The 16,089-nt window shown below is 47.0% G+C and overlaps 2 protein-coding genes across 4 annotated transcripts; both read right to left on the bottom strand.

Moving 5' to 3' along the window:
* Positions 1–1,687: 1,687 nt before the first annotated feature.
* On the bottom strand, positions 1,688–3,259 carry DNLZ (DNL-type zinc finger). The gene is made up of 3 exons (XM_059828887.1): positions 3,095–3,259; positions 2,626–2,765; positions 1,688–1,969 (listed from the first exon to the last, which is right to left on the bottom strand). The coding sequence occupies exons 1-3, from the start codon at positions 3,257–3,259 to the stop codon at positions 1,798–1,800; spliced, it is 477 nt and encodes a 158-aa protein (XP_059684870.1). The 3' UTR covers positions 1,688–1,797.
* Positions 3,260–3,740: 481 nt separating this feature from the next.
* Positions 3,741–12,486, bottom strand: CARD9 (caspase recruitment domain family member 9). 3 transcript variants are annotated; one of them, XM_009819400.2, is made up of 12 exons: positions 12,275–12,486; positions 10,995–11,132; positions 10,215–10,540; positions 9,609–9,788; positions 9,259–9,411; positions 8,654–8,779; positions 8,340–8,531; positions 7,731–7,772; positions 7,062–7,107; positions 5,556–5,626; positions 4,713–4,795; positions 3,741–3,839 (listed from the first exon to the last, which is right to left on the bottom strand). In XM_009819400.2, exons 1-12 carry the CDS (start codon positions 12,456–12,458, stop codon positions 3,743–3,745), a joined length of 1,638 nt encoding a protein of 545 aa, XP_009817702.1. In that variant the 5' UTR covers positions 12,459–12,486; the 3' UTR covers positions 3,741–3,742. The 3 variants fall into 3 exon arrangements, with proteins under 3 accessions (XP_009817702.1, XP_059684828.1, XP_009817703.1); XM_059828845.1 differs by having other exon boundaries at positions 9,259–9,408; XM_009819401.2 differs by having other exon boundaries at positions 4,713–4,789; positions 9,259–9,408.
* Between the last annotated feature and the right edge of the window lie 3,603 nt (positions 12,487–16,089).

Here is a 16,089-nt window from a genome sequence, read left to right as displayed (position 1 = left end):
ACTCACAACAGGGTGAGCACACAGCAATGTTCCAAGATGCAAGGCTCCTGTTTCTTAATTAACACGTGGATGACTCTAGCATCTAGTTGTCTCAGAGAGCACTGCATTTCACCAGGACCCGAACACGCACAAGCTGGCTGACGGATGAAGTTCCTGCCCCTCAACACTGTTTCATCACTCTGAACTTAACGTACCAAGAGGAAAACATGACCACTTTCCTGTTGCTCTAATGCATGCTTATCATGCAACTTGTATCAAATTACCATGAACACTTCAGATGAATGAAGTAAACTCATGAATGCTCATTAATACATGCAATGCCCTCACTGAATACTTGGCTGATTAAGGACCACAAGCACCTAGACATGCTTGGCTGAAAGAACTGGGTTTGTTCAGCCCGGAGACACAAAGGGATTTTACTGCTTGGTATAGCTCGCTAATGAGAGGGCGTAGAGAACAGAGAGACAGGCTCTCCTCAGAAGCACACAGTGTTTGGAAAGGTAATGGGTGCAAGATGAAACACAGGAAATTTCAGTTAGGTGTTGGGCTTTTTTCCCTACGGTCAGATACCAGAACAGGGCTTCAAAGAGGTTGTGGGATCTCCATCCTCAGCGATATTCAAGATGAGACCCTGAGCATCCTCCTCTGAACAAGGGGGTTGGACTAGAAATCTCCAGAGGTCTCTTCCAACCTGAATTATTCTTTCACTGAAAGTTTAGAACCTTAAGAAAGCAGATACTTCATTGTTCTTCAGGCTAATGGACCTCGAGAGAAGTTAAACTTTCATGCAGGCAGAGGAAGTAAGCCCTAACAAAGTGCAATATGATCACCTCGCTGCCTGATTCATCACTACCTGAGTGTTATATGCTGGTAAACACCGACATTTTTCATTTATTAAATTACTATTTTTTCTTCTAACCGATCTTAACATGCAGCAGTAGCGCTAATAAGCACCTCAATACCTGTCAAGTAACTCTAAGACAACTTTCTAGGTGCTCTACTTATCTCCAACATGCTTCACAAATATTAATTTTGCCTTCAGGCCCACCCTCCCCCTCACCAACAAGGAAGTTGCACAACCCCAGCGCCGGGAGCCGCTCGCCAACTCACAGCCCCGAGTGGGATTCCCGAGCATGAGAGCTGACGCTCTCACAGGGTGGCTCACGCCGTAACCCATAAATACAGAAGCCTTTCAGGCCTGACGCAAGGGGCACAGACACGAAACTCTGGAAGACGGCAAGGCAAAGAAAAAAAGAAGCACGTGACTGCAGTAAAAGCTAGTGATCTGACCCTCCTGCCAAGGTCGTTTTGGCTTTGCAAACTCACGCAGGGTGGGGGCCCATCTCCTCAGGTGGTGTCAACTGCCTGTTCTGCTCAGCTGCTCTGCCACGGGATACGCCTCCACCAGCTCTGCAATCAGCTGCTGCCGTGCAACACCTGGGCCAGGCCAGGAGACATCGCTAAAGCCTCCAGCTACAGCTGCACCTCCCTAGGCCAAAGCACACGGACAAAGAATTACTGGCTCCCTTCTCCGCAGAGAACAAAGCAGGGCTCCTGAGATGGCTGGAGCACTGAGACTTGCCTTACAGTCAGCAGAACAAGTACCAGGAAAAATATCCACGCTCTGTCTCCAAAAGCATTAGTTTGATCAAAGGCAAAACTACACAAGACAAAGACACACAACAGAGAAAGACCAATACCCGAGTTTATTTTAAACACAGAAATTTCCCACTGAAATCAGGAAATAAAGGTTAAGAGTCTCTCTTGCCATCAGCAGAACCACACACATCCCATTCATCAGGTCTGTCCCTTGCCGCCAGTCTCTGGGGGGGCTTCCCCGCTTTCTCCCTCCGTGGGCTGGCCTTGAGACCCAGTATCTGCCGAGCTTTCCAGAAGCAGTTCCAAGGCTTCCTCACCAGCCACACGTCTCACCTTCTCCCCTTTGGCTGCCAGGATTTCCTCGATATTCCTTAACAGCGATTTGAAAACCAACAGTGACACCACGGCAAAGGCTGAACCCAAGAGCCAAGCGCAGCCTCGCTCTCAGGATTAACACTATGCAGTGAATCACACATGAGCATTACCACGGTATTTCTCCATAAAGAGTTTGGGAAGTGGATAAAACCACCCAAACCTTCTGGGACTATTTTCATCCATTAGGATCAATAATTTAGCAATTACGGCTAAACAGAAATTTTTAAAGGTATCTCAGGGAGTTAGAAACCACTGAAACTCAGCAGCACATGGGTCTATATGTTTGAAACGCTTAGCCAGGGAAACCTAGCAGCGATGCGAAAAAGCCTGAGGGAGAACAGAAGAACCCCACAGGCAGCAATTCGCCTGCTGGCACCAACAAGGATGCCTGTGTATCACACAGCTTCTGTTGCAACTTTACATCATTTATTTGGATCCTAAGTAGTGATGGTCAAATTACAGGAGATTATAAAGCTCAGTTTGTGTGCTTTAAGAATCCGGATGAAACAGAATTATACCCAGCAAAAACTTCGGTTTTCTCTGAACCACATTTTAAAAGCATCACAGAAATAAGGTATCAGCTCAGGAGACCGCAGTTACAACTCAGCAGTCCTCTCCCTCCCTAAACAAGAGCGTTGCTGGCACACCTACCTCTTTCCTTCCAGATCGGAAAACCATCCCAGGTTATCGGCTATGACGTGGTGATTCCCGCAGCCGGGACACTTCACTATCACCACCCCGTTATGGTAGGCTAACTTGGAAATTGTTTTTGCTGATCGGGTCTGGCAGACCTACAAAGCAAACAAAACCGATTTTATGACCGCGGTAACTGCAGCTTCTGGACCTTTTAGGAGAAAAACATTTTATTTACCTGATTAGAAGCTTTCTTTCCCCCTCCCTCATTTCTAACTATTGCAAGGCGACTCCATCGCGCTGCAGTGCCGCGTAGCTTTGTGCTAACATGCCCCACGGCCCGGATCCCGGCGGAGGCCCACCCGCCGCCCCCCGGAGAAGGGACTTTTCTCTGGGAAGGGCCGTTTACCTCAGGCCGCAGCGCCCGGCGCTGCCCGGGCCCTCCCACGCCGCCCCGGCAGCGCCCTCCCGGCCCTCCCCCGCCCACCTTGCAGGTGTACACCAGCCGATAGTGCGTGGCCCGCGGCCGCCCCGGGGCGGCGGCGCTGCAGGCCGGACGGCGGGGCGGCGGGGCGAGCGGGAGGCGGCGGGGCCGCCACGGCGGCGCGGCGCGGAGCAGGGCCCCGACCAACGCCCGCGCCGCGCGCTGCATGGCGCTGGCGCAGGCGCGTAGAGGGGGCGGGCGCTGAGGCGGCGGCGGCCATGTTGGGTGCGGGCGGCCGGCCCACGGCAGGCGGCCTGGCGCCGGTCACCGAGGAGGACCCCCGGCCCTTCGGTCGGCGGGACCGGCGGCCTCCTCCCTGCACGGGCCGAGGCTTCTCCAGCTCCCTGCAGGAGCAGGGGCGTCACATCAGGGCCCTGCCTTTAATTAAAGAGCAGCCTCAGGGCTTTGGGCCCACAAATATTTCATCCTGTTTATTTGTGCACAGCACACCGCTCACAGCGCTGCATTTCTAAGAGAAGGATGGATGAGGCATCGCCAGAGCTAAAAAAGCGTCCCACTACAAACACGAACTTTTCATAAACGCTTGTTGAGATGGTTTTAAAATCTAAGTAGTCCACTGAGAGAGAAACGTGGAGGGCACGGCCACCCCCCGACCAGGCTGGCGCTCCCCTCGCCGGTGGGCTCTGGCGCTCAGGAGCCTTCGGTGTCGGTGTTGTCGCTGCCGCTGGTGTTCTCCCAGTCCGCCTCGTGATGTCGGTCCTTCGGTACCCTTCGCATTGCTCTTTTTCTGAAAACAAGACTAGATGTTTCATACAAGCGGCATTTGAATGCTTTGGGGAGTTCAGGGGGGAGGTTCAGTATGCATCAGTCCACTTAGCGTTTAATTGAACGCGACGGTTTGCTCGCACACCCAACAAAACTGTGACTGGTAGCAAGCACAGGGTACAGAGAATTGGTCTAAACTGATGAAGACATTCTTACATTTCTTGAAGTGCAGCACGTTGTTGACGCGCAGTTAAAGAAGCCAAGAAATCCTACCCAAAGTCCTTTCTTTAATAAAAATAGTATTATCAACAGTCAGAAGAGTAGTTTGGAGTACCAGTAGGAGCACTTCTATCTAATGCCAGAACTAAGGTCCCTGTTTTACAAGGTTTTCATCAGTCTCACGCTCCATAAAGGCAGTGATCAGTGAAGACATCAGGCATGTGGAGAACAGGCCTTCAAACAAGAGCATTTGAAGAGGACAGAGGGTGGAAGTCTGCTCCCATTCAGTCGTGGGAGCTTGGTCTTGAATGTCAGCAGTATGTCAGACGGACAGAGAATGTCAGACAGATTTAACTCGCATGGGAGAAATCTATCGAATTCATTAAAACTAGCAATTCTTCAGAGTACCCTCCACTCTCTGCTGTGGAACCATCTGCATGGGCCAGAGCAAACACAATCATTGCTATCTTGGCTACCTCTGGTACTAAAACAGGAGTCTCAACCAGTTCAGCTAGAAGCATAAGCCTCTGAAGGTAAGATCTGTAACAAATTTATGCCCTCCATGAATCAAGCTGGGGGACAGGATATGGACAGAAAAGAGGAAATACATACAACAGGCTAATCAGTTAAGCCACACGGGTATGTCTAAATTAGTCCCGCTTACTAAAGTCCAGACCTTCGGTAACGCTCAAAGCAGTCCTTCATCCTCCTCCGCTCCTTTTCTGCCAGTTCCTCATTGGCTAAGCCACACTCCTTGAACTGGAAAAAAATCCAAACAAATATGAACTGGATTCCTCTGAAGATCAGATCAATGGTAGCACCAGGTAGTGCAAACCTGTTCTGCAAAGTCGGTCAGTTTTGAGGCTGAGGTACTGCATCTGGCCTCTGCAGGGCAAAAGGCTGCAGACACCCAAATAAGCTTGGTCATTTCTCCTCTCTGACTTGTTTGTGCAATGAATCATTTTACATTTAAATGAAGGAGAAAAAAGTCGGAGCCTATGCCTTCAGATGACCAAGAACAGCTCTTCACTACCAAAATCCTCCTCCAGGAAAGCAGTCCACTGTGTACAGTTCGCTTCCTGCATCTGCTTGGGTCTGCAGAATGAAGTACAGCACGGTCATTTCTGGGCTGTCCACTATTGTGTGTGCAGGATGGTAATACAACTGTTTCACATAGTTTTACCATCTTTATTCTCTCCCATTTGTAAATTTGGGATTCTGTTTCCTGTACCAACAGTAATACTGCAGACAATTAAACTGGAAAATAGCCATACCCAGAGATGAAGGCCAGAAAGTAATTAGAAGTTTCTAGGCACAGATGGAGAAATAACCACCATCAGTGTTCTGCTGTTCAGAGCTCACTCTTTTTGGAGGGTGAATTTTGCACAAAGCGCTCAGATTTTGGAAAAGCAGTAGCTGCTTACATGCTTCTCAAACATGGTAAATCCATCAATAACAAGAACATTAAAGATCACAAACCCCAGTCATAGTAAAGAAGAGCCCACAAAGATTCTCTTACACTTGGTGACTTTGAAGGCAGGCTGCTCTCTCGAGTGCTAAATTGCTGGTTTTGCCCTTCAGGGCAATCGTCTAAGAGAAGGAAAAATCACAGCTTTAGTCATAGTTGCCATTGCGAAGTAACTTCTCCCTCTGCCAGTTCATCAAACAGCAATAGCTGTAACATAATAGCTGCCCAGCACTACACAGAGTCAACAGCAGAACTGAAACCAAGCCTCATAACATTCAGGATTCAGTCCTGTGATCAGTGCACGAGTCACTTCTCATTTTACTTGAACCCTGAATCTTGCTTAGGATGATGGAGTTCCCCATCAGACTCATAAAGAGACAGCAACTTTCTAGTTTCTGCTTATGCAGGAGCAAAATGAACCTTTGCAAAGCAGCACCTCTGCTTAGCATCATTAAAAAAAAAAAAACAGGTTAAAGGTCACCACAAGAAATCATGTTAATCATTATTTTAACCATAATTTGTCCCTGTTACCCAACAACTAAGTTGTGCCTATCAAGGCACTTAGCATCAGCCCATATTTTAGTGAAACTCCTTATGTAGGGATCAGGTATCGTGACACATGCTTTTGAACTGAGCAAGGTAGAATAATAAAAGGCTTTTTGGATCACTGTTGTTTAGCTTTTGTGAAAAATCTCCCATCTCAATGAATGAAAAGCTCATTTAAATCTTCCAGGAGATCAAAACAGAAAATTTCTTCTACTGTGCTAGTTACCTTCCTTTCTCAACATGTTTTGAAACACAATTTCAAGTTCTTAGAAGAGGCTATTAATTCCTTTCCACGCTGCTGAATAATTTCCACTGGGGATGCCACAGAAACAGAACCAGCGTTAGCTACGTGATTCTGCTTTTGTGAAAATAGCCTGCAACATAAAAGGGAAGAGGGGAGGGAAAAATCCCTGGAGACAGCCCCATGGTCCCACTGAAGTGGAAGGATGTTTGTTCTGTTCTCAGCTCTGCCACAAATGCAAGAGGAGTGGGGAGAAAAAAGGCACCCAGGAGCTATTTCTCAAAGGCACCAGGTACCAGCTGATTTTTCCTGGACAAACTGAGTAGACAGATTACCTCAAAAAAAAGACTTGAGGTCCTAGAATGGTGTAATGAGACCACTTTTCCCAGGTCATTCAGCTATATGAAAGAACCTTTCAGAGACCATGCAGTAAAAAGACAGCCTGTGGAGCTTTTTCTCTCAAAAAAGCTTTACCAGCATTCACTGTTCCCAGCATCTGGGGACACGTTCTCCTTTTTATAGGTGAGAAAGATGGTGGTATGGCAGAATGCCTTGATTTATGGGTACCTATTCTGAGTCATCTCAAGGAGGTCTTACTCAGAGTGCCAAGCACACCCCACTGAGAAGCATCTCTCACAAACTTGAGTCCCCAGTCAGACTACCTGTTCTTCACTAAAAATAAAACCCAGGAATGTCTTTTCCTGTCCCTTTGAAACACTGGACCATCCTCTCAAGAATTCTACTCTACGTTTTCCCAAGAAAAGCCTTACTTTTAGTCGGCTGTGTATCTTCATCTAGATGACCGTGAAGAGTAAGCTATGGGACAGAAACAAAGCAAGAACATGAGAACTGCCCCTTATTCTGTCTTGCACAGTAGCTAGGAACAGATCAAGGAATATAAGAAACAGGACATGCGTAGAACCGATCCTTCCCTAGTGCATCTTGCTGTCAGCAAAACAGGAGACTTTCTGAGCCAGAAGTTACGGATCTACTCATGGATTTATCCTCCATGAATATACCCAGTTCCTTTGGCGTCATTTGTACTTTTGGCCTACAATGTGGCAATCACTTCCACACTGAAATTACAAACTAAGTGAAAACTCTTTAATACAGATGTCCCCGGGGTAAGACTTATTTTTGCCTGTTCTCTCACAAGAGAGACAATTAGAAGCAACTCAAAATAATTCAATTCCCCTGATTTGCTTAGACTCAATAAATGTTGCTGGCTAACACCATAACTGTGTCATACACTTAGAAATCTGAGGACACAGGGAGATTTCTGCCACTGGTCTGTTTTGCTGCCTCTTTACTTTTTGATATCACTGAAATGAGCCTGAGCCATAGACTGAAAACTGCTGTTACTTAGGGAACTGAGCACAAGTGAGGAATTGGAAACCATCCCAGAAGAAAGTAAAAGGTAAACGAGACACCCTACTCACTTCCTGGGAATCTCTGGAGGAAGTATCATCCAGGTCAGAGGTCTGAAATAAAACCAGGATAAATCAGTCGTTCCTCATAAGCAAGGAAGTGGCAGTAAGGGAATATAAAGGAGAGTAAAAGCTCCAGAGAACAGAGAAGTGTGGACTTCCTCCCTCCTACACTCTTGTCTGACCACTTTGAGAAAGTACGCAAGATGCCACACTAATTAAAAGCCCCTGTGTATCTAATTTAGTTCCAGAAACTTTAGCACCCTTACACCCTGCTCCCAATTTCATCCAAATGGCTCATACACAGTCTCTCAATAGAGTTCACTCTTTGGTGCTTGAGGATCCCCTGAACACCTCTGGACATGCTCTAAACACAAACACAGAAGGTCTCAGCTTGCCTCAGTCCGTCTTATCCATGCCTGGAACCACGGTGACATAATAGGAACCATCACATCTTCCATTTTTCTAAACTCAGCATTTGCATGGAAATGGTTACCCTTACAGCTGGCCACTGCCTGCTGAATTCAAACTGGTTAGGTGCAAAGGCCTCGGAACAGCCACACGCTGGCTCTATACTCATTTTCCCAACCCATCACACAGATGACAACCCTGCAGACATACCGGTGTGGGTAGCTCCAGATGCAACCTTTTCAGCTTGGCTTCAGTAGCCAGTAACTGACTCTCCTTTTGGAACAGCTGCAGTTGCATTTCGTCACATCGCTCCCCCAGCTCCCGAATCTGCTTGCGATAAGCGTCCCTCTCAACCAGGTTCTTGGAGTACTGCATATAGAACTGTTCTCGGGTCAGGAGTGCCTGGCGTAACAGACAACATGTCGTGGCATGTCACACAACAGTACATTCAGGGTTACGCTATCTGACCACTTCAAGCAGCAAAGCAGGGATTAGCAGCAGCTTCAAGAGGAATGTTTTATCACCTGGTCTCGTTCTGAAGCCACCTCCTCCATCTGCTGCAAGACAGCTTCAATCCGTTTTTTATACATCTGAGAGTCCTTCCTCAGAGACGTGCACTGTAGTTCAAGCATCTCTTTTTCCTCTGCATACTGTTGAGACAAGGTCAAAACCACCCTGCTTGCAGACAGAGCCTGAGCTAGCCTCTCGCCACTTCTGCTCTGTGCCACAGACGGCTGTGGCCAGACCTCCATGCAGTGTCAAAGTTCAGCCACATCCAGTTGGAGCAAGGCCAACCAGAAGGTTGGTCGACACAACTAGGAGGACTGCTAACAGGATGGATTTACATGTACCTGATCTGCAGTCATGATAAAAGCTCCCATTACCCTCCAGGCTGAGGCAGGGACTGTTAATTAACACAGGCATTAACAGGTAACAGTTAATGCCACAGACACAGAATGCTAAAACATTAGTGTGCCTTTTTCAATAAACTGTAACACGGACACTAGAGTAGGACCAGCAAAGACTGCTGTTGAGCAGCTCCTCTGCTCCATAGGCAAGACATTGCAGGCGCTTCATCTGTCTATCTTACCCACTGACCGTCAGCAGGAATTTGCAATGCATCACGTACTTTGTCTTGGAGCACCTCGGCTTGCCGCAGCTCCTTGCGAAGGCTGTAAATGGTGTTCATCAGCTCCCGACGTTCTTCCATTATCTGGCTACAGTCATTCTCCAGAGTCTCATTGGAGAGGCTCTTCTCCAAATTCTGTTCCCTGGCAACCTGCTGGACAGAAAAAAAAGTGAGATACAGCAGCCATCTAACTCTATATTAACTCTCTCCCCACAGTCCTATATGCTTTATTTGACTTGGGAGAACAAGGCCACAGCTGACCCACAGAATCTTCAGTGCAGCCCCATCGCTGCCCTGGCTGCTACAAATAATCACTTCTCAGGAATCCATATCCAATCACCCCCACCAACCTGGAGAGTGTTCTCCAGCTCCTGATTCTTGGCCAAGAGCAACTCCTTCTCCTGCTGGATCTCCCACATCACCTCATGGCTTGGACGCTGCTCTATGGCATGCTTCAGTTTCATTGTGTGCTTACGCTCCAGTTTGCAGTCATCCTCAGCCTTCATGAGGCTGTGCTTCAGGTGATCGATCTACAAGAAGGTTCAGAGCTCATCAGTAACAAGGAGAAAACTCCGGCCTGCAAAAGCAGTTCTCCCTCCATTCCCCAGACAAACATGGGGCAAATTTCTCCCCGGCTATATTTTCCTCAGAATGTTTGGTGCTCTGGGGACCAGAGTCCTGCCTGTGTGCTAAATGGATACAACACATTGCTCTTGTACCGCCCTTGTGAGAGGGCCCAGTCTTGAATGAGGGGAAGATTGCTAGTTCTTCACAGAACAACTTGTAATACATGGGCTGAGCTATGGACCACCAAGACAGGCCACCTGCTAGAGAAGATGCACAGAACCTCATGCTGGACTGGTCCAGACCATCCCAGGCAAAGACCAGTCTGGAGCACAGCACAGCCTTCCAGGGATCAGGCGAGAAGAGGGAAGCTTGAGAAAAGGGTGACTGACCTCTAGGATCAGATCCCGGTTCTTCATGAGGGCAGCACTCTTCTCCTCACTCTGTTTGGCGTAGCTCATTGCCAGGTTGTAGTTCTCATCCTTGCACTTCCGCAGCTCCTTGCTTAGGCTGTCCCTCTCCTCCTTCATCTTCTGCGCCCGCTCTTGGTGCTTACGGAGCAGGCTGTCCCTCACCCACATCTCTCTGATTGTGTCCTCTTTGGTTTGCAGCCACACAGTGAGCTCCTGGGCCTTCCGCCGCTCCTCCTGCACGGTGCTCTGCAGCTTCATGATCTCGTTCATCAGGAGCTGGCTCAAGCCGGATTCCCCAGCGGTGTCTGTTTGGGGGGCAGGCGTCAGCCTCCGCTGTCGTGCCTGCTCCCCGGACACACATACAAGCACAGGTTCCCACCCACTTACCACTGCAGCTCGGGATCATCACATGCCACGCACAAGCATGCAAACCCTGAAGACATGTGTGATCAAATGATCCCCACTGTTTCTCCCCTGCTCTGTGCCTTTGTATATCACAGTGTCACTGACAGAGCAGGCAGAAGGAAGAATTGATCCTTCTGCTTGCCCCTCCACGTCCCAGGTCCAGCCTGTGATGCCGGACACCAGGAGCAGGGCCATTCTTGCGAGAACCCTTCCAAAGCACACAGGGAGCAAGCCAGGGAACGCTCCTGACTCTGCTTACCAAAGCTGGGGAGAGGCAAAAGCGGAGGTGAATCCCCCCTTAATTTGCACAGCAACACCAAACGAAGAGCTGTTTTTTCAGAACACAAACATTACCTATAATCATAGAGAAAACCCTGCTGGGTTCCTTGCCAGTTATTTTCTTATACAGTTGTGGGTAATAAAGTTCAAGACTCTCCAGAAATGCCTCAAAGCCCTTGTGTCCTGTTCGCTGAAGAATGTCCAGAAGAACACCTGAAATAATAGCAACAGAATATTCTATTCATTTATTTATCTCTTTACCTATTTCTAACGTAGCAAAAAATTGCTCTACTTTCTCCACATACAGATTAAAGTCCCTGGGATCAAATCCCCCAGCCAATCCTAAGCCAATTGCCCAGTAACTATGCAAAAGTATTTTAACTGTGAAGGAACAGTTAAAACTTAACCCTTGTACCTAGCCTCTACTACAGTGGGTGCAAAAAGCAGATCTCAGAAGAGCAGTTTATGTTATCCTGCTGATAATTACAGAAAAGGTAAGTTTAAAACAAAGCACCACAACAACTTCTGCAGCTTGAGGCTCCACTTCCAAATACCAGAGGCAAATATAGGAAAAAAAGGCCACTAGTGTAAGAACACTGTGTGTAACTAGAGGGGGAGCAGGGACAAGCCTAAGAGAGCCCGGACTAAAAATACTTTGAGCTCAGTTCCCTACTTTGTCTAGAAATACTCTGTACCAAATCAAGCCCAGGGGGCTTTTTTTCCTGTGTTCTGCAGTTTTCCAATCTGGAAAACAGGGAAAATAAATTTTTTTCAATGACCCTCAGTAACTTATCAATAAGAGTTAATCCAATCCAAAAGATGTACTAATAGCATAATGAATTCTGTCATTCTCTTGGTTGGAACAAGACCAGGACTGTATAGAACAGTCACGAAGAATTTACTTAATGTGCTGCCAGCGTTCCCCAAACACCAGAAGATAGGAACGAGGGACAATACATTCTGAATTAATTTTGGAAATCTTCCCCTGCAAAATTGTTACACAAGAATAGCTTTGTGGGTCAAACCAAAGCAACTCCCTCCCTTATGCTAATCTAGAGATCCAGAACACCAAAAGTCCGCACACCCTCCGTGCTCCCGTTACCCTTACAGAGCTTGGGAATGCATCGATAGAGCTATCTCCATTCCTCCTCTCCCCACAATGATGTGCTGGGGAAAGGGAGGGGAAAGGGGCTGGTAACAGTGCCTACAACGTTTATGTCTAAAAACAGGCTGATGGTAACCCAGAAGCGATGCGTTCCTTCAGGCCCAGTCCGTTAGCACTCTGTTCCAACCTGCTCCCAAAAGCTGACAGAGCACAGGAGCTTCTACAGAGCCAAAAGCTTCACTTCACCCACCTGCCTTCCGTTTGCGCATGACCAGGCTGGGGTCATTAAGAACTTGTTCCTCATCATCATGGCTGATCACCTTGCACTGGCGAAGATAGGGTGTTATACGGGAAGGATCTATCACAGAGATCAGCTTCACCCGGAAGTTCTCCAGGTTATTCCAACATGTCTCATCATTATCTTCTTCCAACATCTTGGTGAGTGAGAAGTATTAGTAAGCAGTGTTGTCCTGTCTTAAAAAAACACAAACAGAAAACAAACAAGCAGACTCTAAGCCTCCTAAGGGGAGGGGGTGTGTGGTGGTAAACCCAAGTATGTTAACAGGCTGAGGATGGAAAAGTATCTTTTCAATACAGGAACACATCTTCCATGTGGTCTTTAACTCAGCGCTTGCAAATCACCTGCAGAACACAGTGATACACTACAGTCATATCTGAAAGAACAGCGTGGTATCAGATTGGCGATATCAGCAGCTGCAAGGCTAGTGCCAATGCTGCTGACACATACATGAAGGAGAGCTAGCATGAAATTCTGAGGAAACCAAAGTCACCAAAGCTTGATGATCTCCCTCCAACCAGCTGAACATCTCCCAGATCTCACTGCAAGAGGAAAGTGAAACTATTTAGCAACAGGTCCACTGGTGATAGGCAAGTCATTGAGAGCCCCATGAGTAAAGGAAAATCCAGCTAATTCTAGATTCCCAACAGTGTACCCCAAGAAAGTGCTGTCAAATCTCACTGACTTCACCACGGGTTCTCCAGATGCTCAGCTATGCTTAGAATTAAATCTTTAATCCCAACGAACAATACAAAAAGGGTGGAACACCACACAGAACAAGCTGATGGCAAACCGCAACTTTCCAATTTGAAACTAAGCATCCTCTGAAGACGGGAAAACATCTTTAAAGCTCTCCTAATTAGCTGTTGCCTTTGCTTTACAAACAGTTCACACTCTTCCTCCTCCATCTCCCAGCATTCGAGAAATCCCTGTATTCTGGCTGACCGCACAGTCACTAAATCTAACACCCACAAAAGGCTCTGTGAAAACCCCCAATGGCGACAGCCTTAACTGTGTTCAGCTGTATCACACAAAAGCTGTTTTTCTGCATGCTGTCCTTTATCCATGTGCAAAGAAGGGAAACACACAGCTGTATACGATTTTCACTGTAAACAGAGGTGCAAATCATGCACCAGGAAACCACGAGCTCAGCTGCCTCTCACATCCACCTCACATCACCTGTGCAGCTTCAGCAATTTATGCTCACAGCCACCTGCGTGACTAACACACAGACAGACAGAGGGGCCATGGAAGCATTCCCATTGATGAAGAGTGCTTCCGTGTGTTTGTTTAGTGGGAGCTTGCTGCAGTGGTCCCCTGCAGCAGCTGTACTCTAAGGTTACTAGTTACCCGCTTCCCAACAAGAGCTCACTATTACCACAGAGCCAGGAAAAGCTGCTCCTCCTCAGCCTGGAAGTGCGCAGGTAAACAGATGCAGAAAACCCAACACTTCTATACCCGGGCTTCTTTGCCTTTCGAATAAGAAACTGGCATTATTTTTATTTCTTTGCTCCTTTGTGGTCAGACTGTTCCATAGTGAGTACCTTCTAAAATCCCAGTCGTTAATTACTATGCTAATTACTATTATTATCACATGTATGAGTTGACTGCAACAGCCATTGTCATTTCCAGTGGCTCAGGAAGGCTGCCAGAAACCTGAACATTCATGGGTTTAGTCATCTTATTTGGGGGCAGGGAGGGTGGGAACAGAGTTCTGACCATCAGCAGCTATACAGAGGCTGGGATTTCACACACATCTTACCGCATCTCTCTCCAAGGTCATCTCAAACTTTCATTGTTTTTCTGCTCCAGCACAGAGAAAGACTCCAAACGTCTTCAGCACATACTTGTTACACATTACATTGTCAGTTAACTTTAACGAGCTGGACTGACATAGAACTAGTCATTACTTATCACGGAGAAAATACGCTGCTCTGCCTGACATCAAACCAGCCCCAGCAGATGACAAGAAATGCACTCCCCTGTTGCTAAACAGCACATCCTTACCTCAGAGCGGTAAAATAAAATTTTTTTCCCCTGTTAATAAAAACCATTCTGCATGACATGGACCAACCTGAGCCTGCGCAGTCAAAAGCCTCCTTGTTTCCTCTCCTGGTCTAGCAACACTCGTCTGTGTCCTGTCTCTGGGAAAACTTGTCTTGGATGCCGCCTCCCTTCATATTCTGGCTAGAGCAAAGATCATTCCAGGAGCAAAACTGGTTTGAGAAAAGACAAAAGGGGAAACTGCTCAGCTATACTCCGAGACAGGAAAGGGAAGGAAAAAAAAAAAAAAGAGAGGAGATAAAAAAGGGGAAGTCAGGATGGGTGATGTGGGAGGAGAAAAATGCTAGTCGCATTGCAAGTCAGCAGCATTACATGTGCTGTGGTTTTAGACTCATTCTGGCTTTGTTTTCCAATCTGTACCACTGAAGTACGGGCTAAGGTCCAGAACGTTTCTTTGTGTAGGGGTCAGAAGGACTAAAAAGAGTGAAGGTCACAGGCATAGGTCTGTCCAGCTGATTTCAGGGGACAAAACAAGCCACAGAGTTAGGAGAAAGAGGCTCTTCAAATGGCCTTTCAGCTGTTAACATCTTTATACAGCAAAGCAGGTGGCAGCAAGAACTCTCTCTTGGTTTAGAGTTCAGCTGAAAAGAATGATTTCTATAATGATGCCTCTAATTTTGGATGTCCTTAAGCTTCAAGCATAATTATGACAACTCAGTATTTTGAGGGAAAGGGAGTCAAGTCTTGGCAAAGCAAGGAACAATACCCACGATTCCCAAATTACAGGCTGTGGCTCTAACAGTAATTAAAGGAGCAGCACAGCAAGCAGCATTGTGATGATGTTAAGCATCAACATCATACCTTTGACTGCCTCCCCGCCTTCCCACAGTCCTAGAACTGTAGCTGCAACAAGAACTCACCAACAGTCTGTTTCAAAAGAGCCTTGAGAACATACATGCTCTGATACCATGGCAGCATGACACATTTTCCCATTAGCTTCCCACTCTACTCTTTGTTCTGCTTTCTAAGTTTCTGGAGAGTTTCTCCATGTTATCATTACGAGTGGGGCAGAGATGCTCAGAGATTCTTTAAGCCTGTGCTTCTTGTTAGGCACTAAATTAGCTTTACACTAAAAAAGGATACAGTACCTCTATTAGCTATGCCCTTGCTGAAGGTAATCAGAATGTCTGCTAATTGACCAATCTAGCCTCAGGAGTTTTTGTTCTATAGTAACAGATCAGTTTAATCCTGAAAAAGAACAAAGACAGCTTCTTCTTATACAAAGTTTTTCCACAAGCAGTAAGATTACAAGGGCATCTCTTGAGTGGCATTTGCAAAGGAAAACAACCATTTAGAGCACAGATCCCATTTACTACCAGTGCCTCATGGTAACAGCCCTGTGGTGAATAGCACACAGAACTGTATGGCAGAGCTTCTGCCACATCTGAATTTCTTGACAAATGTTATCTATACTGGCTTATGGAAAATAGAGTGCACTGCAAGAGGAAAGTCATTTCAAAATCATTCCTTTTGCTCCATAATGTCTTGACACCCAATTACAGCAACATTGGTACCCACTGTCCCTCTGACCCCAGCTCTACCTAAAGGGCCCTCATAGAAGAGTTGCAACTCACAGCACTCTAAACTCACCACTACACTCTCGGGAAGCTTAGCCAGTGCAGTGGAACGAAGCTTTCTGCAGCACTTTCCCCACTAGATTTTATCAGCTTTGACTCAGCTAGCTTTGCACCTCTCTGTAAGAC

Source organism: Gavia stellata, chromosome 24 (genome assembly GCF_030936135.1).
Source record: "Gavia stellata isolate bGavSte3 chromosome 24, bGavSte3.hap2, whole genome shotgun sequence".
NCBI classification, from domain to species: Eukaryota; Metazoa; Chordata; class Aves; order Gaviiformes; family Gaviidae; genus Gavia; species Gavia stellata.
This window is presented reverse-complemented; position numbering and strand designations above follow the sequence as displayed.